This window comes from Psittacula echo (genome assembly GCF_963264785.1).
Source record: "Psittacula echo genome assembly, chromosome: 21".
Classification (NCBI taxonomy): domain Eukaryota; kingdom Metazoa; phylum Chordata; class Aves; order Psittaciformes; family Psittacidae; genus Psittacula; species Psittacula echo.
The window spans coordinates 1543187-1567127 of record NC_137757.1 but is presented as its reverse complement, the minus strand read 5'-3'; the positions used below and the strand labels follow the sequence as shown (position 1 = coordinate 1567127).

The 23941-nt window shown below is 61.4% G+C and overlaps 1 protein-coding gene across 1 annotated transcript; it reads right to left on the bottom strand.

Annotated features, from left to right (window-relative positions):
- Positions 1-18643: 18643 nt before the first annotated feature.
- Positions 18644-23243, bottom strand: FGR (FGR proto-oncogene, Src family tyrosine kinase). Its single transcript, XM_080632347.1, has 11 exons — positions 23189-23243; positions 22596-23032; positions 22254-22352; positions 22074-22177; positions 21854-22003; positions 21296-21460; positions 20260-20439; positions 20052-20128; positions 19828-19981; positions 19002-19133; positions 18644-18907 (listed from the first exon to the last, which is right to left on the bottom strand). The coding sequence occupies exons 2-11, from the start codon at positions 23018-23020 to the stop codon at positions 18699-18701; spliced, it is 1695 nt and encodes a 564-aa protein (XP_080488473.1). The 5' UTR covers positions 23021-23032; positions 23189-23243; the 3' UTR covers positions 18644-18698.
- Between the last annotated feature and the right edge of the window lie 698 nt (positions 23244-23941).

Genomic DNA, 23941 nt, shown 5'->3' with positions numbered 1-23941 from the left:
TGCTGGGCTCTCCAGACAAGGGCTGTCTGCGAGGCATCGCGCTCCACCCCCAGTGTCGGAGCAGCCCAAACCGGCTTCCCAGCGACAGCAGAAAGCTTTTAAAATCCCCTACGCGCGGCATGAGTCACTCCAGAGCCAGTGCCCAAAACAAGCTCCGACACGGAGAGGAATGGCGAGAGCCGAGATGCTGGGGGCGGGCAGGAGGGGCTGGGGAGGGCCGGGGAAAGGGGGGAAAGGGGGAGACAGAAGGGAGGGAGAGCAAAGAGAAGAGGCAGAAATAACAGCATCTGAAACTCTGCCTGCTGGAGGCTAATTGGTTCCGGCACAGCCTGGTTTGTTTGGCAATGTTTCCTCTAATCCTTCAGGCTCCCAGCCCCAGGGACATGGGGACATCTCGTCACCCACAGTGCCTCTGCGGCATTCCCGGCTCGGCTTTCCCCCCACCTCCCCTCAAATCCCGGGATGCAGAGGCGTGATGTGCTGGGACCCATGGGGATGCACCCCGTCACGATGATGGTGCCCCCTTATGTGGCATGGGGTGAGAGGATGCTCGGAGGACGGGCAGGCAATAGGGTGGGAGAGGGAAGGGATGGGAAAGGACGGGAAGGGAGGGGAAAGGAAGGGCCCCCCAGCCCAGCATGGCTGAGGCAGAGCACTAGCCAAGAGTCAGCAGCTTTGTTCCAGGTGCCGGCTCCCTTTTTTTCATTAGGCTAATGGGATGCGGATGCATTATTCCATTCCACATGCTGCTAATGAACCACTCAGGCCAGTGCATTTGCATTAATGTGCAAAGCACTGGAGGAGGGTGGAGTGGCTGCATCTGGCCAAGGCTGACCTTCCCCACGCCGCCCAGCCTCCCTGGTGTGCTCCCAGCGCTCCGATGGAACCTTCATCTCCCTGGGACAGCCGGAGGCACATTCCAGGACACCCTGAGCATACCCCATCCCGGCCTTCCCAAGCTTACTGTGTTGCCCTATTGCCTGCACCATTCCCCCCCGGATGATTCCAGCACCCCATGAGCAGAGGGGACCACAGCATCCCACTGCTCCCCAAACATCCATCCCTCCACACGCAGCATGGAGACGTTCCTCAGCGCATCCTCCTTCTTCCCAGTTATCTTCACTGGGACCTCCCCAAAGCACCCCAAAGCACCCAAAGCCATCAGGGTGGGCATCCCCCATGGTGCTGGCAAGCAGAGCTGGGCACCATCGGAGCCCTGGGGTTGTTTGTTCCAGCTCCATCCCTAGAGAGGTTTGGAAGGCGAGTGACCCACGAACTGGAATGTGCAAAGCCTCCAGCAAGCAGAGCCAGCTGCCTGCGCAAAGGGGGGTGGCGAGGGGAGAGCAGCCAGCCCCATGGCACCGCACGCCTCCGTGCACAGGGATGCATCCCCGACACACTCTCCAAGCCACTTGAGACAAGAGAGGGTCACCCTCTTGTGTCCCCATCACAACAGGTCCCCAAAGCCCCGTGTCCCCCTCCCCAGCTCCCTCCCAGCCAGCACAGTGCTGTGTTTAAGGCCAGGCTGGACAGGGCTTGGAGCAGCCTGGTATAGTGGTCTAATGGATGAGCTTTAGGGTCCCTTCCAACCCAGAACATTCCATGATTCCATGATGCTTCACCCCTCGCCCTGTAAGATGGGAACCCGGGGGTGGCCAAAGGACCTTTGCTTTGGCAGATGCCACCCTCCCTAGGTGCCAGGAGGGCTCCCAATGGATGGCAGCAAGGACGGGCATGGCCATGGGGGGCACGGTGGGGTCTGCGGCAGCTCCACGCCCGGAGCACGCGGGTGTCTGGGTCTGTCACAGCCTGGTGAGCAAGTTAATCTCAGGCTCCCTGACACGTGGAATAAAACCGCGATCCCGTAATGGAATTCATTCATCTTCCTGTCCAGGCGGAGAACAAGCCCCTGCCACCCACTGGGGCAGGGCACCCACGCTCCTCCCTGCAATGGGACCATGGGAGCGGCATTCCCATCAGCTTCCTCCCACAACAGCAACGTGTCCCCTTCCCAGAGGCCACATCCATTGGGGTCACCAGGGTGGGTTGAACCCCCACCAAGGGTGATCCGTGCTGGGTGGCAGCCACAGTGCTCACAAAGGGGGAAAGGGAAACTGAGGCAGTCAGTGGCACTGGAGGAGAGGGTGGTCCTTGGTGGCATGAAGAGCCATGGGGGAAGTGTCCCTCTGGCTCCTTCCCCACTTCCTTGGCTGGTCCCACAGACAGGGAATGGCACCTATGGAGGAGCCCAGCACATTCCCAAGGACCAGCTCTTGGCCTCAGTGATGGAGAAAAGCCCTGAGCAGGTCAGGAGGCTCTGGGGCTGCCTCAGTTTCCCTCCAGCACCCAAGGCAAGGCCACCTCCAGGCAACCAAGCGGGAAGAAGAGGCGGAGGAGGAGGAGGAGGAAAAGGAGGAGGAGGAGGAGGAGGAGGAGGAGGAGGAGGGCTGCTCCTTTCCGGGCACACAAAGCCCCTTTCATTGGGGCTCAGTTTGGATTTCCTCTGCCAGCCCAGAACCTCGCTGCCTTCTGCCCTGCCAGAAACACTGCGGTCAGGGCCAGGGGCTGGCGTTTGGATACCATGGAGGGACACAGGGGCCTTCATCCCCTACCCCAGCTCTCACCCCGACTATCTCCCGTCAGCTTTAAATGAGACCCCGAATAACAGTGGCCTTGCAGGGAAACGGGAGCTTTGTTGCTCAGGAGCTCATCTGCTCCTGCTGCTCCTTCCCAGCTTTAAACCCTAATCCTCAGCTGGGGACACTGCAATCAGCCGCCACGGAGCGAGCCCCGTGTCACCAAGGATTAGGGCTCCTACAGCCCCACTGTGGGTCCATGGCTCTGTATGGGATGGGCTGTCCCCCCCCGCAGCCCCCGAAATAGGGGGACAAGCCTAAGGACCCTCCCCAGCCCATCTCCGCCAGGGACCCCACATCCCTGAACTGCATCTGTGCCACTGGGTTACTTTAGGGGTGCAGAGGAGCCACAGACCCTCGAATGACCCCCTCTGGGAGCACCCCCATGCAGACAGACCCAAAGAGGGTTTCCAGGGGTTGGGTGGCTTTGTGTGATGAGGCTACAGGGATAACAATGAGGCTGGGGGGACCAACATGAGCATCACCCAACCCATATCCCTATGCCCAGCCCGAGCCCCCAGGAGGGGAAACTGAGGTACATGGCCCCCATGGCGCATAGCCCACAGCAGCCCTGCACCGAGGAGATGGTGACAGGCACGTCCTGTGCACCAGGCAGGATGGTGACAGCCCTGAGCCCTGTGCCCAGGTACGATGCTGTGCTGCAGAGACACAATGAGGGCTCGGAGAGGCACCACCGAGCTCCTGGACAACCCAGCATCCATGGGCTCACTCAACCCCTTAAAGCCCCCAAAAGCATCGCTCCCAGGTGCCTGCTCTCCAGCCAGCCTCTCCCCAAGGCTGGGAAGGGAGCAGGGAGCACAGGCGCTCATTAGCAGCCCTTCATTAGGAGCCCTTGGGGAGGAGGAAGGGACCCGGGGCACCTGCACCTCTGGTTAATGAGCTGCGGTACCACTGAGTGCTGGAGGGGACACTGGGCACTCTGCAAGGGCTGATCCCCACCCAAACCCCAGTGAGGCCAGGGGATGCAGGGATCTGAGTCACCCCCCCATATGCCTGCACCCATGGGTGCTGCATGGATCCAGGAACCCCTGGGTCCTCAGAGATGGGATCTCCCAAGAAACGCAGACATCCTGCCCCCAAAGCCGCCCATTGCTCCCAGTCTGACCATTAACCCTCACGCAGCACCAACGGGGATGCAAGCATCCTAACCCACACATCCGATCCCACTGCAGCACCCAGCCCCACACAGGGTCCCACAACCCTCCCACAGCCCCACATGGGGCTCTCCCTCCTTAATGTTTACTCAGGTTCGCTAGCGCCAGCACATTGCCATGGCAACCATGCAAGCTGTGCACTGCCACCAGCGCCACCAGCGCCACGAGGATGTCCCCGCGTGTGGGGTCACTGCAGGCACCCCACCACCACCACCACCACCATCACCGCATGGACAGCACATGGGGAGCAATGGGGTGCAGGGGTTCGCCTCCTTGGGGTGGCTTTGGTGACAGCAGCCGGTGCTGTGCCAGGGCTGCAGGCACGGCGCTGCCAACGCGCCTCGGGGCTGCATTATTTATACACCAGAGGAGCAGAGGGCTCGGCTGCAGCTGCAGTGTCCTCATGAGCCACCCTGCCCTGTGTCACGCAGCCACTGAGCATGGGGGCACCACAGCCCTACAGCCACGACCATGGTGATGAGGATGCTTGTGGGGCTGGGAGGTGGCACCATGTCAGGCACAGCATGGGTTGTGGGGCCCTGATGCCACCCTGGTGTTCCCTTGGTCATGGCATGTGGATGGTGCAGCACGTGGGGACATTCAGCACAACACCTCAACCTGCCTCCTGCCATCAGCCCTTTGCAGATGGGTTTGGGTGATGGCAGCAATGGGGTGCCCATACCCAACACCCACCCTGTATGACACACAGCACAGCCCTGCTGTACCCAGCACCATCAGCAAGAGCAGGATGAACCCTGGCTGTACCAAGAGCAGGATGAACCCTGGCTGTACCCAGCACCATCACCAAGAGCAGGATGAACCCTGGCTGTACCCAGCACCATCACCAAGAGCAGGATGAATCCTGGCTGTACCCAGCACCATCACCAAGAGCAGGATGAATCCCGGCTGTACCCAGCACCATCACCAGGAGCAGGATGAACCCGTCCTTCCTTTTCCTACAGCAAACAGGTTTTCCTTCAGCTTCGCAGGATCCTCCCACCTCCTTCCCCGCCCCCGGGCAGGGATTTGGGGGTAAAAGAGCTGACTTGGGGCTTTCCATTGTTCCTCATGAGTTTGCCGGTGGCACCGGAGCAGGGGGCCCGGCCTCGCAGCCCCCCGCAGCGCCCCCCGCGCTCCCCGGTGCTCGGTGCGGCTGCAGGCGGATTAATTCTGCATGACTGCCCGTCCCCGCGGGGGGACCGGACCCTCCGGCCCTGCAGCGCTCTTTACACATTCCTCCAGCCCAACTTAATTCCCTCTTCCTGCAGAGCTGGCGCATCTGCTGCAGTCAGGCAAGGAGGGGAAGGAGATGGGAGGGAGGGAGGGAAGGGGGGGACACCGGCATCCAGCATCGCTCCGGCGCCGCACAGGTTATGGTTGTTGTCACCTAAAGCATGCAGCACGGTCCCAAGGGTTGCGCTGGGAACAAGGGAAACTGAGTCCCACCCCGATCTGTTGTCACCCCCACAAATACCAAGAGGTTGACTTAAAAACAGGGTTTTCAAACACTTCTGGGCTCTGCCTCTCCACGAGGGTTTGTTCCAATCCCGCTCTCAGCCTCCACAGCCCCGAAGGACAGATCCCCATGGTCGAAAATCTTCCCCCCCCCCAGTCCAGGATCCCTGGGTCTTGGGATGGCTCCTGGAAACACAGCTACTGCTTGAGCAACAGCCCCATGGCCCTGAGCGCATCCTGTGCTCAGAAGCCCCCTCCATCCCCTCACCATGGGGGGGCTGCACACACCCAGCCCCAGCACTGTTGGAGCCCCAGCCCATGTGAGCCCCCAAACACCAGCAAGGGTAAGCCAGGGGTGCTCCCCCCCTAAATCCTGCCCCACACTTAGCTGCCACCACACTGCGGGCAGAGCTGACCCATGGGGAGATGCAGCCACCACATCCCTGCTGCGCTCAGCATCCCGCACCCAGCACCCCGAGGTGTCAGCAGCATCCAGCCCCAGGAGAACCATCCCTTCTTGCCTACAAGTTGCCCGGCTCCATAGGCAGGCAGGCGGGAGGCAGGCGAGGAGCCCAGCTGCTGGCGGAGCTGCGGATAACATGCATTTAAATCACTTATATCTTTACTTTCTCCTGCGCTGGCTGAGAGATGGGCTTTTTTCCTGCATGCGTAATTAGGGGGTGGAACAGATGGTGGAGGGTTCGTTTAAAGTAATGCATCCATTAAAATAACCTTCGCTGTCGGGGACTGCGCTCCGAGAGGGGCCTGTTTCACTGGGGGTGGTGGGGAAGGAAAAGAGGGGGGGGCTTTGTTCTGCAAGGAAAAGGGGGTCCTACTCTGGGGGGCCTGGAGCGCACGCTCACTTTGGGATGCATCATCCCAGCTCCTGGGATGAAGGGGGGGAAGCTGGGTTGGATGCACAGACCTGCATTGACATGCACAAGAACTGGGGATAAAGTGGGACCAAAGTGGGGGCAAAGTGGGGTTGAAGCAGGCCTCGCCAGGGCTCAGTTTCCATAGCAATGTGATGGCAGTGAGATGCTGGGGACTCAAAGCCCTGGATGGGGATGATGCCACGGGGTGGGCATGGTCCCCACAGTCCCTGGATAGCCTGGATACCCCACTGGAGCTGCTGCCCATGTCCATTTCTGTCCCCTACCCACCCCAGACCTCCAGAGCAGGCTACGAAGGACATTCCCCCTTGCCACACTGCACCAGCCACCTCTCCTGTTTCAAACCCCGGGTTCCCAGTGGAGGCAGGAGGGCTTTGTTCAGGCACCGGAGCAGCAGAGGCCAGAGAAAGCAGGAGTGCCCTGCCAGCTCTTGTGTTTCACTCCCAAGGAATGCCGGGGAGGGGAGGGGAACGCTATTCCCCCCCCTTTCCCCTGCTCCAACAACGGGCACCCAGCCCGGCTGCAGGGTGCTGAGGCTGGGAGGAAGAGGAGGGAAGGGTGCAGGGATGAAGGATGGGGAAGGCGGGATGCAGGCGTCGCGTGGGTGCTGTGGTACCACCACGTGTGGCTGGTGGGCTGGGGGTGGCGGGGGGACAACACGCGATGACACCCCCCAGGTGGCACCGAGCAGAGGAAACCATTCCAAGCAGGAACTGAGGCTTGGAGGGGTGAAGCTCCCCGGGTACCCCCTAAACCTGGGGTGCTCCAGAGAGGGAGAGCAGCAGCGCACCCAGCGCCACCCATGCGTGCTCTGATGCCGAGTGTGCACTTGCTAAGGTGCTTCTGCTGCCTTCAGGGCATCGCTGCTGCTTGCAAGCACCGGGGAGGTGGGAACCGGGGGGGATGGGAGCACACGCCAGGGCTGCACTGGGGGGGTCGGGCTGTTTCCCAGCTTCCCCAGCCCCCAGCAGCAGCACAGGGAGCTCAGGAGGGCTGGGACAAGCCCAGCATCACCCCAAGCCGTGTAAAGGCTGGTCCTTGCCTCACCGCCGCCTCCCCAGCCACAGCCCCCGCATCCCATGGGGCTGCGCATCTCCCCCTGCACGCCTCGCTGGTCCCACACATTCCCTCCTGTCAGCACCCTGGGGTGTCCCCAGGCACTGGGGGCAGTGGGACGGGGCCACTGCTCATGCCAACACCTCCATGCGCAATGCTGGGGGCAGAAAGCGAGATGCTGATGGAAGCCACGAGGAAAGGGACAGAGGGGACACGGGATGGGAGATGCCAACAGCCAAGAGGGGCTCACAGCAGGACCAAGGTCACAGGCTGACGTCCCCACACCCCAACCAACTCCCCCATCTCATCCCTATCCTCCCCCAGCTCACCTGCCATCACCTCCCCGTCCCCGCCAAGCCCATCCTTTAGGTGAGCCTCAGCACCGCCAGCTCTTCCCACTCCCCAGCCAACCATCCGCTGGGAAAACCGGTCCCCAAATCCCTTCCCCACATCCGCGCCAGCTCTGTGGGTCCGGGGGGGGGCTCGCCAAGAACAATAGCTCCTTGTTGCAGCCCGGCTCCCCTCCCTGGGCAGTGCTGGCCACTCTCACCTCTAGGTCTGTCTCGCTGTTTCCCAGCTCCCTCCTGACAAATCCCCGTTCCCGATCGCTTCTCCTCCCCGTGGGTCCATATTAAGCTACATTCTCCTTTCAGCTGGGTGGAAAACAGCAGTAATAACCATGTGGAGAGAGCCGTGCCCCCCACCTCCACTTCCCTCCCACTTTGGGGTTCAAATTTCATCTCAGCAAAAAAGCTTCCCCCGCCTCCAATTTCTTCCCCCAAACCCAGGCGCTGTCGTCTCGTCTGATCTCGGCAGGGGCCGTGTGGATGCTCAGCTCCTCCTGGTTCAGGATCTGCTGCCAATCTGGACCTCGCAAACTGGTTCTCACACAGCTCCCGCCCAGCGCCTCCCTCCCAGCGCTCATTGTCCCTCCTCAGGCACCCAGCCCCAGATTGCTCCCTGCCACCCTGCTCCTGTCACCCTGCTCCCCATGTCACCCTATCCATGCCACTCTGCTCCCTGCCATCCTGCTCCCCACGCCACCCATCCAGCGATGCACTGAGGACCATGCTCCCCTCCTGCCACTGCTTCTGCTCATCCACATCCATCCCAAACCCAGCCACTGAGTTGGCCAGGCAGGATTCATTCCCGGGGGCCCATGGGGAGGGCCTCGTTGCCTCCAGCCCAGCAGCCTCCCTCTCTCCCGCAGCGGAGGAGCTCATCCCCCTCGCCCAAGGCGCTCCATCCTCCTCCAGACATTTCAGGCCCAGGTTTGGTGAGGAATGCTCAGGCGCTGAGCCCGAGCCCATGCGCTGAAGTCAGCAGGAGGCGAAGAGCAAAGACCGTGCGTGGGGCTCGGGCCCCGGGGGCGGTGGCATGGGGATGGGATGGAGATGGGATGCGGATCCCGCCGCCTGGAGCTCGTTTAGCGCTGGGAAGGGCAGAGGTTGGAGCTGGTGGATGCCAGAACCGCTCTGCTCTCCCTCCGAGAGGATCAATACCACATTGAGCCACTTCTTCCAGTCCCCCTGCATAGAGCCAGGCCTGGACCAACAGCGCTGAGCAAGGAGTGGGCTTTGGAATCCAGAGAAGGTCTCCAGGGCTGCCTGTCCCTGTCACCTTCAACATGAGCCACTGCCATGGACACCAAACCCTATGCACACCAAACCCTCTTCATGCACATCAGACTCTGCCTGTGCACACCAAACCCTGTGTATGCACACCAAACAATGCTCATGCACACCAAACCTGCCTGTACACACCAAACACTGTGCACACCAAACCTGCATGTGCACACCAAACCCTGTGCACACCAAACCCTGTGCACACCAAACCCCGTGCACACCAAACCCCGTGCACACCAAACCCTGTGCACACCAAACCCCGTGCACACCAAACCCTGTGCACACCAAACCCTGTGCACACCAAACCCTGTGCACACCAAACCCCGTGCACACCAAACCCCGTGCACACCAAACCCCGTGCACACCAAACCCTGTGCACACCAAACCCCGTGCACACCAAACCCCGTGCACACCAAACCCTGTGCACACCAAACGCTGTGCACACCAAACCCCGTGCGCACCAAACGCTGTGCACACCAAACCCTGTGCACACCAAACCCTGTGCACACCAAACCCTGTGCACACCAAACCTGCATGTGCACACCAAACCCCGTGCACACCAAACCCCCTGCACACCAAACGCTATGCACATCAAACCTGCCTGCGCACACCAAACCCTGTGCACACCAAATGCTGCCTGTGCACACCAAACCCTGTGCACACCAAACCCTGTGCACACCAAACCCTGTGCACACCAAATGCTGCCTGTGCACACCAAATGCTGCCTGTGCACACCAAATGCTGCCTGTGCACACCAAACCCTGTGCACACCAAACCCTGTGCACACCAAATGCTGCCTGTGCACACCAAACCCTGTGCACACCAAACCCTGTGCACACCAAACCCTGTGCACACAAACCCTTCACCCCATCCATCGCCCCCCATATCCCCTCCACCGCGTCCCCCCATGCCCGGGTAAGCTCATCCCATGTTGTGTCCCGGGGGGCTCCGGTCCGTGCCTTGCGCCCGCCCCGTCGGGGCTCGCTGGTGCAGGCGGCCGGCGTGCTGCGGCAGGTGAGCCCCGGGGCAGCGTTCCTGCCCGGGCCCGAGTGTCCCCACCGGGCAGCCGCTCCGCAGGCATGTTCCTTCCCGGCACCTCCCTCCTTCCTCCCCTCCATCGCTGCTTCCCTGTATCCAGCCGCCGAAAAGGGGGGAGCCGACGGGTTTTAATGAGCTCCCCGGAGGCATCACTCTGCACCCCCCCGCTCTGCTCTCCTCTCCCTCCTCTTCCCGCGCTCTGAAACACAACCCTCGGTGGCAAAGGCTGGAAAGAAACCACAGGGCACGCTCCCCCCCCTCTATTCCCGCTCCCCTCCTCGCCTCCCCCGGCTCTCTGCTCTCCTGCCGATGCCAAAGACCCAGCCGGGCTCTTGTGCTTTCACTCGCAGCTGCAGCTGCCGATTTTCCCTGTAAGCCCTTGTGCCTAGAAGGCCCAGAGCGAGGGATTCTGGGACACGGTGATTGAAGACAGCACCAGCACGGAGACCATTGCTCAGACTTTCCCTGTCTGTCGCCCCAACGCTCAACCCACAGAGAGGGAGGGAAAAGAAACAGGAAAATAAAGGAAAGAAAGGGAAAGAAAAAGATGGAGAGGGAAAAAAGCCCCAAACCCGGAGGGGCACTCTCCCCTTCCCATGCGGAGCAGCATTGCGTGTCCCAACCTCCCCGCAGGTCAGGCAGCCCATGGAGCCAAGCAGCACCCTGGGGACTCCAGCCTGCTTCGCTTTGCTGTGCCAAATCCCACCGCAAGTGCGCCAGATAGCTCTCACCATGCAGCCTGATGTACATCACCTTAAAAACTCATGGTGGGGGCCTCAGCAGCACCCAGTTTGTTCCTTCCCTTGTGTTATTTTGACTGACAGATCACCATAACGCAGCTTTGGAGGTGAATTTCGGGGGTGGGCGGGAGGGGAGGTGATGCTACGCGTGATGCTGGCTCCTCACATGAAGCTGAGAGCTCACCCGCGCGGTGGGACCATCGGGAACCAAGCGAACACCCCAGGCACTCGTCACCGTGTCCCCTCTTCAGGTCAAAGCCCCCCAAAAGACGAGGTCCCCAGTGCCCTGGGTGCCTGAGGAAGGTCCCACCACACCAAATACCCACCCTCCAGCACATGCAGCAGCCCAAGGCATGGCTCAGCACGTGCCCTGAGGCAGAGCAGCAACAATCCTAGCCTGGATGGACGGACAGACACATGGCGGGGAGTGGGGGTCCCTTTGGTACCCCCAGAACCACCCCAGCATCCCCAGCTCCCCAAGGACTGAAGCCGGTCCGCGTGGCACATCCCAGCCCTGGAGTTCGGCGGCAGCAGGGCCGGGGAAGGGACAGAGGGGGTAACAGGACACAGCACATCTGCGACGCATGCAGGGGCCATCCTGCATCCGGGCAGCCCGGCCACAGCCCAGCATCCAAGTGGGTGGCCCCGTGGGGAGAGCCCTGCCCTATGGCCAGGCGAAAATCCATCCCCCCCCCCCCCGTATCCCTCCCGCTCCCCACCACCACACTGCCATTAGCGAGCCCGGAAGAAGGAAACAGCCCTCCCCAGCGCTGCCCTGTTTACCAAGAGCTGGTTCCAAGCACTCAGGAGAATAGCAGGAGCATTTCAAGGCCCTGTTTCCACTCGGCTGACACACACTATTTATAGCAGCCCACAATTCTCCCAGAGCTTTCCTCGGGATCTCAGCAGAAATAGCCTGCCCCGGGTCTCTGCTGCCTCCTCTAAGGAGGCCAGGGCAGTGCCGGCCCCTCCTCAAGGCTTCCCATAACCTTCCACAGGCTTCCATCGCTTCTCCTGCACCGGCCATCCCGCTCCTGGCATGTCCTTGGCCACCCCGTCCCTGCCGCCACGGTGCCAACCTTCCCGCTCCCTGTGCTCCCTACATTCCCAGCCGCCTCCTGCCGGATCCGATCCCGGCGGGCGCGTGGTGGCTCTGCCCAGTGGGAGGGAGGGAACGGGACCGCGGTTGATGGGGTGCATGGAATGGGAACGGGGGGGGGTGAAGGCCACCTCCCGCCTGCCTGCATCGGAGCGCGGCGGAGCCCCCGGGGACTCGCACGGGGATGGAGCTGGCCTATTCAGGTTACAGAGACATGGCAGAGCGGAATTTGGCGCCACGCCATCCCTTCTCCAGCCCCCCCCTTCCCTCCTCTTTCCCCCCCTTCCCACCAACACCCTCCCCTGCAAATTCCACAGCCCAGCAGGAGAAGCCAGTGTAAGGGGACACCTGGGGGGGGAGTGAGGAAGAGGAGGGAGGCCTGGGGTGGGGGGCCCCCGGATTCGGACCACAAGCACCCCCCTTGGCAAGCGAGAGGGCAGGATCAGTGCCCGTCACCCCGGGGGTTCGCTTCTGCTCTCTGTCACGCCAGGATAAATCTGGAGCGACTCCACCACGAGCCGGGGCTGGAGGCGGAACACAATGAGCTCAGCCCGTGGCTTTCGGTGGCCGTTCTGGCAACCACGGGCCCAGGGCTTGGAGGCACGAGGCCACCCGGTCGCAGCCTGGGCCACGTCTTCCCTTCCCCCAGCACCTAAACACACGGGGATCACCGCTTGTCCCCCTTCCTTGGGGACACCAAACACATCCCCACAGGGTGGGCAGAGGGTCCAGTGTTAGCGTGGCCCTGTGGGGTGCCACCAACCAAAGTCACCGGTACCCCCATGGTCCCCAAGCATGCCAGAGGGGGGGAGAAAGCGTTGGGTGGGAGGAATTTATATCAGCTGATCAATAAAAACAAATCAAAGGGGATGACAGGCACCGAAGTGACAACCGCGCGCCGCGACCACGCAACTTCACCGGCGGCAATGGGGTGAAGCCCCCAACACCCCCGCCCCATCTCCAGGGCTGCCCATTGCCCCCCTCCCTTCGCCAGCCCGCTGCTCCCCGGGGCCAGGCTGCCGAGGGAAAGGGGGGGTTGCGGGATGCTGAGCCCCGGGGGGGTCCCCGATGTCCCCCGGGAAGCCCGTTGTTGACAGGCTCCAGCGCCGGCCCTGCCTTCTAGCGGACGAGCCGGCTCTGACAGCTGTCACTCACCGCTCGCAGCCCGGGGGGGGTGGCAAAAAGGGGGGGGTCGGCGGCTGAACTCGTGGAGACCGCAGCTCCCCCCCCCCGCCCGCCCCTCCCCGCCCCAAGTACCATTAAACTCCTGCAATTTGGCACCAACTCGTCGCGCAACTTCGGCGGAGGGGACGGCGAGGGGGGGGGAACCACACAGGGACACGCCACCTCCTCCTCCCTCTCCCCCCTCCCCAACCCCCCCCCCAGCTCTTCCCGAAGGGGGTATCCCATGCGTCCTCCCACCCCATTCCCGCCTCCCAGCCCCACACACAAAGGCGGGGGGTCCCCCGGTACTCACCCGCCGGCTGCTGCGCTCCAAGCCCCTCGGAGCCCGCCCGCCTGGGGAGGCTCCTGCCGTCCGGCGGGGCTGCCTCTTGGCCGGCCGCGGGGGTCCCGGAGCCTTCGGCACCGCTCGCCACCTTCAACGAGAGCATTTCCAGCGCCTCCTGCTCACATTCTCCCCAGGCAACTCCGCTCCTGCCAGCCCACCCCCTCCTCCGTCCCCTGCCTGCTCTTTCCTCTCCTCTCTCGTCCTTCCCTCTCTCCCCCCCCCTCCACCCCTCTATTTTATGATTTTTCCGGCTTTTCTCTCCCCTCTAACGCTCATCTGGGGATTTTTTTTTTCATGGGTTTTATTTTTTCCTCCTCTTCCCCCCCCCCCTTCGCCTCTCACACACACAAAAGGCAGCGGAGCGGGAGGCGGAGGGGAACCGACCTCCCCTCTGCGCCTCCGCCGCTCGCCGCCTGCGGAAAGCAAAGAAAGACACAGCGCAGCAGAGCCCTGGCTTGCCGCTGCCTCCCCCCTTCCTCCTCCTCCTCCTCCTCTTCCCTCCTCCTCCTCCTCCTCCTCCTCCACCTCCTCCCTCGCTCTTGCCTTCTGCCGCTCCCGGCTTTGTGGGGGCTGGGATAAAAGGGGGGGAGCGCAGCCGGCGGCGCGGCGCGCCCAGCCCCTCGCTCCTCTCCGTTGCGCGGCGGGGACCGCGGCTCCGCTTCGCTCCGCTGTCAGCGGCACGGCCAGCATCCGGCACCCCGGGGAGCCGTGCAGCACCGCCGGGGCATGCCGGGCCTTGTAGTCCTTTCTTTCCCTTCCTTCCCCCCCCCCCCTCCTTTTTTTTCCCCTCCTTCTTTTCCTCTTCCCCCCCTCCGCCTTCTTTCTCCTCCCCGCCGCTGCGAAGCGCGCAGGGAGGGGCGCAAGCGGGCGCGCAACCGTTGCGCGCTGCTTGGGGAGGGGGATACTTTAAGGGGGGGGTAACCGGAGGTGGTTTGCCGCCCCCCCCGCCCCGGGATGCCCCCCCCTCCCGTGATCCCAATGGGATGCGCGGGGCATTGCTGCCCTCTCCCGGGCACTGCGCACCCCCTCCCTAAGGATATGGGATTTGGGGACACCACAGCCTGTGCATCCCTGCTTTGGCACAAACCGGGGTGCGCATCATCACTTCAGCACCCTCTTCGTCTCAGCACCCTACAGAGCACCCCCTGGTTTATTTTTCCCTACTTTTAATGAATTTCTTCTCTAGCTCTTGGGCCTGGAAGCATCCCCACTGCTCACTAATACCCTGCTCCTCCACATCCTTTGGGATCCCCTCTTATCCAGGTCTTCCGGGAGGCCAAGTAGTGACCAAACCCCCCTGAGACAGAGCAGGGAGCTGCCCTCCGAGCACCCTGAGCACCCCATGGCTCCCCCGAGCATCTCCCCACCACCTTGCCTCCGAGCCTCCGCTGCTGTTAATGTTCCCAGAGCCGGGTAGATCCAATATAATTAAAGTAGATAATACCAGTGATGTTTGTTATGACATTGTGTTTTTGTGAGTGACGAGTGAAGGGTTAACTCCAGGGAATTGGGAATATTGCTTGGCTGCTAATAACACGTGAGTCATCGATGAAAGAACACATGGGTGCAGGGAGAGACACAGCACCTGGTTCTACAGCAGCCCCTTCGCCTGCGTGGGGCAGGTCAGGGTTTGATGCCTGTTTCTGGATCAACAGGCAGAAAGGAGTGAATCCAGACACCCCCAGTTTCACACTGGGATGAACTGGGGTCAAGCAGGGTGGTGTCTTCCAGCACAGACCTATTGAAAAGCCATGAGCTCCATCCCATCCCGTGCACCCTGCAGGGATTAGCAGGGATGGATTGGGAACCAGTTGGATCCCACACACCCCAGATAAGGATGGGGATCAGTCTGCATCACTCGGGAAGCAGAGCAGAGAGGAGGCCTGGGCTGCAGCCCGGTCAGCAGAGGAATCTGCACACGCAGACAGGATGGCTGCAATTGCTGGTGGCTGAGTGAGCAACTTTGCTCCCTTGTCCCCTTGCCCTGAATGTCAGCTTTGAATTTTCCTGCTATTTTTAGGGATGGTTCAAAACACCCGAGGAGGATCCCTCCCTTCTCGCCTTGCAGGGCTCTGCACCCAAGGGGTGTTGCAAGGCTGAGTGTAGCTGTGGGAGAGCGGGACAGAGGGACAGAGAGAGAAAGAGGTCGTGTGAAACCCTTTCCACAGCAAGCAGAATGGGTTAGAATGTAAAAGATTCATTCATTTAATCCAAAGCATTAAAAGGTCATGTATTAATCAAAGAGATGCTTAAAACTGTCAAAGTCCTTTGTCAGGTTTGAAGTGCATCTCTATAGTTATCATAAAATATATATATCAGTCTGGCATGGAGCCCTCGGCAGGGCTGGGAGCAGGGATGAGGAGCAAAGGCAGGCTCTTTGCAGTGGTGTCCTTGTGGAGGGGGACCCCTCCTCCAGCCCTGCTGGGCTCCCATGAGTGCCCAGCACCCCTAAGCTGAGCTGTGTGCATTGGGGGTCACTCCATTTATCCCCAGGACTGGGTTTGTCCCCTCGCAGGCTCAGCTGCAGGAGGTGTTTTGGTGTTGGGGGGCAGATGGGGAGATGGGGATGGGAAGGGGGTTCGGTTTCATGGGGGTGATGGGTTTGGGAATGGATTCTCCCCTCAGCCCTGGTTCTCAATGGGCACAGGGGGTTTGGGGACGTGGTAGGGAGCACTGGGATGGGTGAACCGTGCCCAATGCCACCCGACTCACAACGCGGCGGGTGCTCAGCCTCGTGGGGGTCTCTTAACGGTGGGTGACGGAGGGTGGCCCCCAGGGCCACCCGGGTCACCCGGGCAGCCCGTCCCCTCTCCCAGCCAAGTGCTGTGTCAGCAGCGCTGGCGTGGACTTACGCTACCATCTAGTGGCTGCTTTGCCGAGCCGGGGCCACCGCTGTCCCCTGCTCGCAGCACCGTGGCCCCGCACGCTGCGGGCTCCAAGCTCAATCCCCTCCATCCCAAAGCGGCAAGGACCCGCTCCTCAGCACCCTTCCCAGGATCAGACCTGCCTGGGATGCTCGGCTTGGCTTGGGTGAGCGGTGGTGGTCAGCAGCCTGCAAGCCACCAGCACCCTGGGGTGGGAGCAGGGGGTTTGGGGGCAGTGGGGTGCAGCAGGGGAGAGCTGGGGTGCACAGGGACAGTGGAGCTAGGGGGACAATGAAAGGTGAGTGATGCTCCGATGGGATGCAGGAGTTTGGGAAGAGTGCGGTCCACAGGCCCCCACTTGGGTTTGGGGTGATCCTGCCCCTCTGGGATCGGTGGAGCATTGGGACCAGATGGGGTTTGCCTTGGTAAATGTAAAGGGACTCATCCATCCCTGAATTCCTGCCCTGTGCTGCCCCGGAGCAGAGGCAAAACCATCCCAAACTTCATCCCAGTGGAATCATTTTGGAGCAGCCCCCAGCAGCACCATGCCTGCTGTGCCTCCTCCCCATCCATGTGTGTTTGCATGGTGACCCCACCATCAGCCAAGAACCTCTCATCCCCAAACCCTGCTGCTTCCTGGATGCTGCTGGGCCTGGTGCATGGCTCTTCCCAAAGATCAGCTGTTTATCCATGGAAAAAGGCATCCCCTCCCAGCGACTGGTGCTGAGCTGCTGGATGACTGTAGATAGACCCCTCTCTGCCTCAGTTTCCCCTTTGGAGACACAATCCCTGCAGGCCTGGACCAGCAATCCTAAGCCTGGTCAAGCCAAATCCCCCATTTTTGGCCACTTTCCACTGTTGTTTGGCCATTCCTGCCGCAGGGATGTGGCTCTGATCCACAACCCAGGAGCTTCATGGGCTCTACCAGGCCCTGGAGAGTGTGGGCTGAATGGGACAGGGACAGGCCCTGTTTTGGGTGGGGATGGCCCCTTTTTGGTCCCATTGAGGGACCAAATGTCCCTCAATGACTGTGTGCCAGCACCGGCCATCTGCAGTGGTCTCACACCTGCGCCCACCACGCACTTGGCACTGAGTGGGCATCCTGGCTCCAGAACCCCCCTGCTCCTCCATCCCGCATGGATGGAGGCTTGGCAGAGCAGCCAGCCGGAGTGGAACCACATGGACAGGGATTGGCACCATGGAGGGGGGGGGCCTGGGGAGGAACAGGGTGGGACTTGATGCCACATCCTTGTGCTGGATCCATCCCTGGGCTGCAGCAGGGGAGGTGATGCTGAGCTGCTTTGCCTCCTCTCCAGGAGATGCTGCAGCCAGGGCTCGGCTCTGCATCCTCTGGGATGCTGCAGGGACCACGCAGCTGGGAGGGGAAGGGGCCAGAGTCCCACTGTCTGGATGCTGAGTTTTGCCCCCTCGCCCCAGCACCACAGGGTGCTCCCTTCAAGCACCCAACCCAAGCACCTTTGAGGGGGGCCCAGACTCTTTCCCCACCTCCCCATTGCTCCTGGCTGGAGGAACCCCCTCCCCGTGGGTGCTGAGGGGTGCTGTGCCCCCCTCAGACACTGTCGCTCCATCCCAGGTCCATGCAGCCCAAGCATTAACATCAAATCAATGCCCCCCTCCCTGCAGAGCCTGTTTGCATCCCGCTGTGAAACCCTTTAACCCAAACCCACCCTGCGTGGGGCAGCCCCTCTCCCAAAGTGGGGGCAGAAGGACCCAGGCTCCCCCCCCACGTGTTAGAAAGGTTTTATTTCTCTCTATTTACAGACTGCATTTATAAAACCATCAACAATGAAGACCTCCCCCTTCCCTCATCCCCCCCCTTGGCATAGCCCTGCCCTGTGGGTCCAGGGGGGTGCTGGCCATGGGGCCAAGCCAGGGCATCCCCCTCCCCATCACATTCACATTGCACCCCAAATCCCCCCGTCAGCCCCTGATAATGCCTTGCCACAGGGGTTGGAGCCAATCTGCAGCCAGAACCCCCTGCAGAGCACCATGGGGCAGACCCCATCCCGTACCCCCCCTCCTGCCCCCACACAGGGCAATGGGAAACAGCCCCAGGGGCAGATCTGAGCCCCCAGCCTCAACCCCTGGGATCCCAAGGCTCCTTGTGTCCCGTCCCCCCCCAGTGCAAGCAGAGGTTTATGGCTTTGAGGAGAGGAGATTAAAGGAGGGGGGAGGGACACAAGGGGATCCCCCAAATCCAGGGGTCCCTGAGGTGAGGGGTCTGAAATCCTATAAATTAAAGATGATATAATGGGGGGGTTGAGGTGACTTTCTGCAGGTCAGAGACAGGATTTGGGGGGGCTGAACCCCCCCAGCTGCTGGGGAAGAAGAGATGGAGCCCCCCAACCCCAAGGCCTCTGCTGCTATAACAGGAGTGTCCAGGGGCCGGGGGGGGTTCCCTAAAGCACTCCCCAGGTTCAGAGCTGGCTGTGAAGGCAACAAGGGGTGCGGGGCCGGAATCCTTGTGCAAAGCCCCGTGTCCTCCATGGGGCACCGCGAGCACCTCCCGGTGGGTGAGCTTTGGGGGGGTCACAGGCAAAGGGAGCAATACCCCCCCCACCCCAAGGCCACCCCAAAGCCGGGGGGTCACTGGTTGTCCCCTGGCTGGTACTGGGGCTCGGTGGCGGTGAAGTAGTCCTCAAGGAAGGACTGGAGGTACTCGAAGGTGGGACGCTCCTCGGGCTCCCGCTTCCAGCACTGCACCATCACCTCGTGCAGGGATGGGGGGCAGCTCCCGGGGCACTGCATGCGGTACCCCCGCTCCACCTGCTCCAGCACCTCCCGGTTGTTCATCCCTACGGGATAGGAACACCCATTGGCACCCGCAGGGGTTTGGATAGGGAGGCACAGGGAAGCCTTGCTGGTCCTGCTGCCCCAGGGGGGCCATACCTGGGTAGGGCACCCGGCCTTTGGTCACCAGCTCTGTCAGGAGGATACCAAAGGACCAGACATCCGACTTGATGGTGAACTTCCCAAAGAGAGCAGCCTCTGGAGCAGTCCATTTGATGGGGAACTTGGCACCTGCAAGGGGAGGGAGGTGAGCTGGGGCAGCCCTCTGCACCCGGGGTACCCCACATTGGGGCAGTCAGCACTGGGGACCATCCCATACTGAGGGCGTTCTGCAGCCAAGACACCTTGCAATGGGAGGATGCTGCCTGAGACACCATGCACTGGGGCACCCAGCACCCAAGGCATCCTGCATCTGGGATACCCATCATCTGGGGCACCCATCCCCTGGGACACCCATAGAATCCCAGACTGGTTTGTATTGGAAGGGACCTTAAAGCTCCTCCAGCTCCAACCCCTGCCACGGGCAGGGACCCCTTCCACTGGAGCAGCTTGCTCCAAGCCCCTGTGTCCAACCTGGCCTTGAACACTGCCAGGGATGGGGCAGCCACAGCTTCTCTGGGCACCCTGGGCCAGCGCCTCAGCACCCTCACAGGGAAGAGCTTCTGCCTAAGAGCTCATCTCAGTCTCCCCTCTGGCAGGTTCAAGCCATTCCCCTTGGCCTGTCCCTCCATCCCTTGTCTAAAGCCCCTCTCCAGCTTTCTTGTCAGCCCTTTAAGCCTTTTTAGTCTGCTTCCCCATCACCTGTGGTACCCATCACCCAGGACACCCATCACTGGTGGTGACCAGCTCCAGCCCCATGTCGGGATGGAGCACGGGGGGCACAGGGCAGTGGTTCCAGCAGCACTGTGGCACCACAGCAGCTCACCCTGGCGCGCTGTGTACTCGTTGTCCTCAATGAGGCGAGCGAGGCCGAAGTCAGCGATCTTGCACACCAGGTTGTCTCCCACCAGGATGTTGGCAGCACGAAGATCCCGATGGATGTAGTTCATCCGCTCAATGTAAGCCATGCCCGCAGCGATCTGCGGAGGGGGACACAGTGAGGATGTACCCCATGGGGGCACCCCCACCTCCTTCCAGCACCCTCAGTACCTGGGCAGCCATATCCACCAGTTGGGGCAGCTTCAGGTAGCGGCCATCCCCATCCTTCAGGAAGTCCAGCAAGCTGCCTGCAAGCAGAGGGTCCTGTTCAAAGCATCCAAGAACCACCTGTGCCCATCCAAGGGTGCAAACCTCCCACCCTAGGCCCTGCTCCCTGCCCAGCAGTGCCCATGCAGGGTGAGGCTTGCCCCCTGCTCACCCTGGCTCATGAACTCGGTGACGATGTAGATGGGCTCCTCCGACACCACGGCATAGAGCTGCACCAGCTTGTCGTGCCGCAGGCGCTTCATGATCTGAGCCTCCTCCAGGAAGGCCTCTGGGGACATGGTGCCGGGCTTCAACGTCTTCACCGCCACCTTCGTGGTGCCATTCCATGTCCCTGCACCAGGGATCACAGCATCACCACCAGCACAGGGGCAGCCAGCCCTGGCAGGGCTGGGATGGATGGATGGATGGATGGACGGATGCATGGATGGATGGATGGATGGATGCATGGATGGGTGCATGCTGGCATGGATAAATGGGTGGAGGGAGGGATGTGTGCATGGAGGAGCAAGGAAATCAGGGCAGGGCAAGGAAGGGGCCTGACACCACCATACCCCACCCAGGCCAAGAGCCTTCCTCATTCCATTTCATGGGGACAAGAGACCCGTGAGCTCCTCATACCAACCTTACCCCATTCCCTGTCCCTCCATGGGGAGCCTATGCCTGGTACCCCGTAATGCTGCTGCCTCCCACCCCGGCCGGCTGGGCCAGCCTTACCCATCCACACGTCTCCAAAGCATCCCATGCCGAGTTTCTTGTCCAGGCTGATGGATTCCCGCACTATTTCCCAGGCGTCCTTAGCTAATCCCAGGGTCTGGGGCTTCAGAGTGGGGCACACGCAGGTGAGCAGATGGCACAACCCATCGTTACACTCTGCAGGGCGGAGGGATGCAGGGAAGGGAGGAAAGAGGGAGGGAATGTGATGGGATGAACACAGCATGCATGCCGAGCGGAGCGAGCACAGGGCACTGTGGGAAGAGGATGACAAAGAGGGGTCCCCCCGGCCTGGATTTGTGCTCCCATTTGAAATGGGGAGGCTGCTTGCCCATGATGGGGCATCCTCATTGTGACCCTAGAGCAGGACATGGGACACACTGATGCTGCTTTCCCTTGGGGTGGATGCCAGGCCTGGGGTGCCCCTTTGTCACCCCATCACCACCACTTGCCCCCGCTTGCCCACCGGGCCCTACCCATCCACACTTCCCCGAACTGCCCATTGCCCAGCTTCTTGAGGAGCTGGAGGGACTCGCGGGGGATCTCCCACACGTCCTTGGTCTTAACAGACAGGTCGGCCAGCCTGGGGGTCCCTTTGTGGCACGGCACGGCCAGGCGGCAGCACAGCCCGGCCGCCCGCTCTGTGGCACCGGGGCAAGGGGACACGCATCACCCAACAGCATCTCGCCCCCAACCCTAAGCCCGGGCATCACTTGCATGGTCCAGGCACCCCTTAACATCACACACATCAATGGGATAGGGAGATGTTAGCAGGTGCAATGATGTGCACCCTCTCATTTGAACCCCAAAACCCCCCATCCAGACCCAGGGGCTATTTACCTCGGAGCTGCCTGTTCCGAGGACGTGGAAGAGAGGGGACACTCAGGGTGTTCCCTAATGCCACCCCTTCTTCTCCAGTTCAACCCAGTTCAACCCAGCTGGCTGCCTCTTGCCGGTGGGTCTCTTGGGCTTCTCCTACCCCATGCCATCATCCCTCCATGTCTTTCCCCCCCTGGAATGCCATCCCACCGTACCTATATAGTGCTGGACCAGCTGCTGGACAGTGTCAAACTGGGCACGGGTGGTGATGTAGTAGCCCCCGTTGTCAAGTTTCCGGATCTTATAGTGCTTCACGTGGTCTCCTTTGGCCTCATCCCAGTCCCGGATGGAGAGGGAATAGGCACCTAGGTGTGGGCACGGCTCAGGGAGGGATGTGGGGTGCACTCCCCGATGTCCCCATCCCTGTCCCCATACCTTTGGTTGTCTCACTCTCCCGGATGAGGAAAGTGCCCCTGCAGTTGCCGTGACACAGGAGCTGCCGCTCCGCATCCTTGCGCCCGATCTTCCCGAAGTACCACCTGCAACGGGCCCGGGCTCAGCACCCCATGGGCACCCCGTGCCCTCCCTCCATCCCTGGCCCCCCCACCTACTCACTCTTCTGCCTGGATCGAGTCCACCGGGGCCACGTAGTTGCTGGGGATGTAGCCGGTGGCACCTGAGCTCAGCGACCTGGCCTCCCACCAGTCACCTTCCCTGTGGAAAAAGGAACAGGGGGTGATAGAAGGGACAGGGTTGGACCTGGCTGTCCTGCACACAACACCCCCAGATCCTGCTCTGCCCCACCGTGGGGCCCTTGTCTCTGCTGAGACCACACAACTCGTGACACACATGGCTCTGGCTCTCATAGGTACTCAGCGACAGAGCTGAGTCTGGGGCTGCAGGGGTGCCCATGGCATAGGGACACTGGGGGTGGCAGGAGGGTGCAGGGGGGCTCACGTGTTGTTGATGATGTGGAATTTCTCCCCTTTCTGGAAGGTCAGGTCATCCTCCGTCCTGGCCTCATAGTCATAGAGGGCAATGAAGAGCGTCACACCTCCCCCTGCAGCACACGGAGGGGACCACAGTGACCCCCACGCACCCCCCCATCCCCTCGAGGGTGCACCAGGACCCCCCCACTGACCTGAGATGCCCCCGCTCCGCATCTGCAGCGTGTTGGAGGTGAAGCCCCCCGGCCCCAGCAAGGATGGAGCTGCAGGGACCACGGCACCATGGAAGTTGTTGAAGTCAGGGATGCAGGTGAAGATGGCACCCGGCTGCGTGGGGTCGGGGTCATACTGGGACACAGGGGGCTGGGAGGCACCCAGCTCGCCCCCTGCTTGCCCTTTGCTGGTGCCCTTCTCTTTGCAGTGCACACAGCCCATCCTGGGCACGACCTGCGGGACGGAGGGGCCATGAGCCCTGCCAACACGGCACACACGCATGCACATGTATGTGCAAGCACCCCGGGCACAGCCAGCAGCAGGGACCAGGCTGGGAAGAGGCCCCCCCTGGCACCCATGGGTGCTCCTGTCTGTGGTGCCCCCACTCACTGCAACAGCTCCTCAGGTCACTTCAGCTGCTCCATTGTTACCTTGGGGATGGGAACAGGCTCCTGTGGACAGAGAGGAGGGCACGGGCTAAAGCAGCTCTCCATGGGCTGCAACACCCCTTGATGGCCTGAAACACCCCGGGGTGGGCTCTGACACCCCTTCATGGGCTAAACTGTCCCATCCACGGGCTGCAACACCTCTGTATGGTCTGCAACAGCCCTGTATGAGCTAAAGCAGCCCTGTATGGGCTGCAATAGCCCTGTATGAGCTAAAGAATCCCTGTATGGGCTGCAATAGCCCTGTATGAGCTAAAGCAGCCCTGTATGGGTTGCAATAGCCCTGTATGAGCTAAAGGAGCCCTATATGGGCTGCAATAGCCCTGTATGAGCTAAAGAATCCCTGTATGGGCTGCAATAGCCCTGTATGAGCTAAAGCAGCCCTGTATGGGCTGCAATAGCCCTGTATGAGCTAAAGGAGCCCTGTATGGGCTGCAATAGCCCTGTATGAGCTAAAGAATCCCTGTATGGGCTGCAATAGCCCTGTATGAGCTAAAGCAGCCCTGTATGGGCTGCAATAGCCCTGTATGAGCTAAAGAATCCCTGTATGGGCTGCAATAGCCCTGTATGAGCTAAAGCAGCCCTGTATGGGCTGCAATAGCCCTGTATGAGCTAAAGCAGCCCTGTATGGCCTGCAATAGCCCTGTATGAGCTAAAACAGCCTTGTATGGGCTGCAATAGCCCTGTATGAGCTAAA

Coding starts and splice junctions, on each gene's coding strand:
- FGR (XM_080632347.1), bottom strand. CDS start 23,020: ATGGGCTGTGTGCACTGCAAAGAGAAGGGCACCAGCAAAGGGCAAGCA. Junction 20,440..21,295: donor GTTCGGGGAAGTGTGGATGG/GTAGGGCCCGGT, acceptor TCCCTGGTGCAG/GGACATGGAATGGCACCACG. Junction 19,982..20,051: donor TGGTGGATATGGCTGCCCAG/GTACTGAGGGTG, acceptor CCCCCTCCGCAG/ATCGCTGCGGGCATGGCTTA.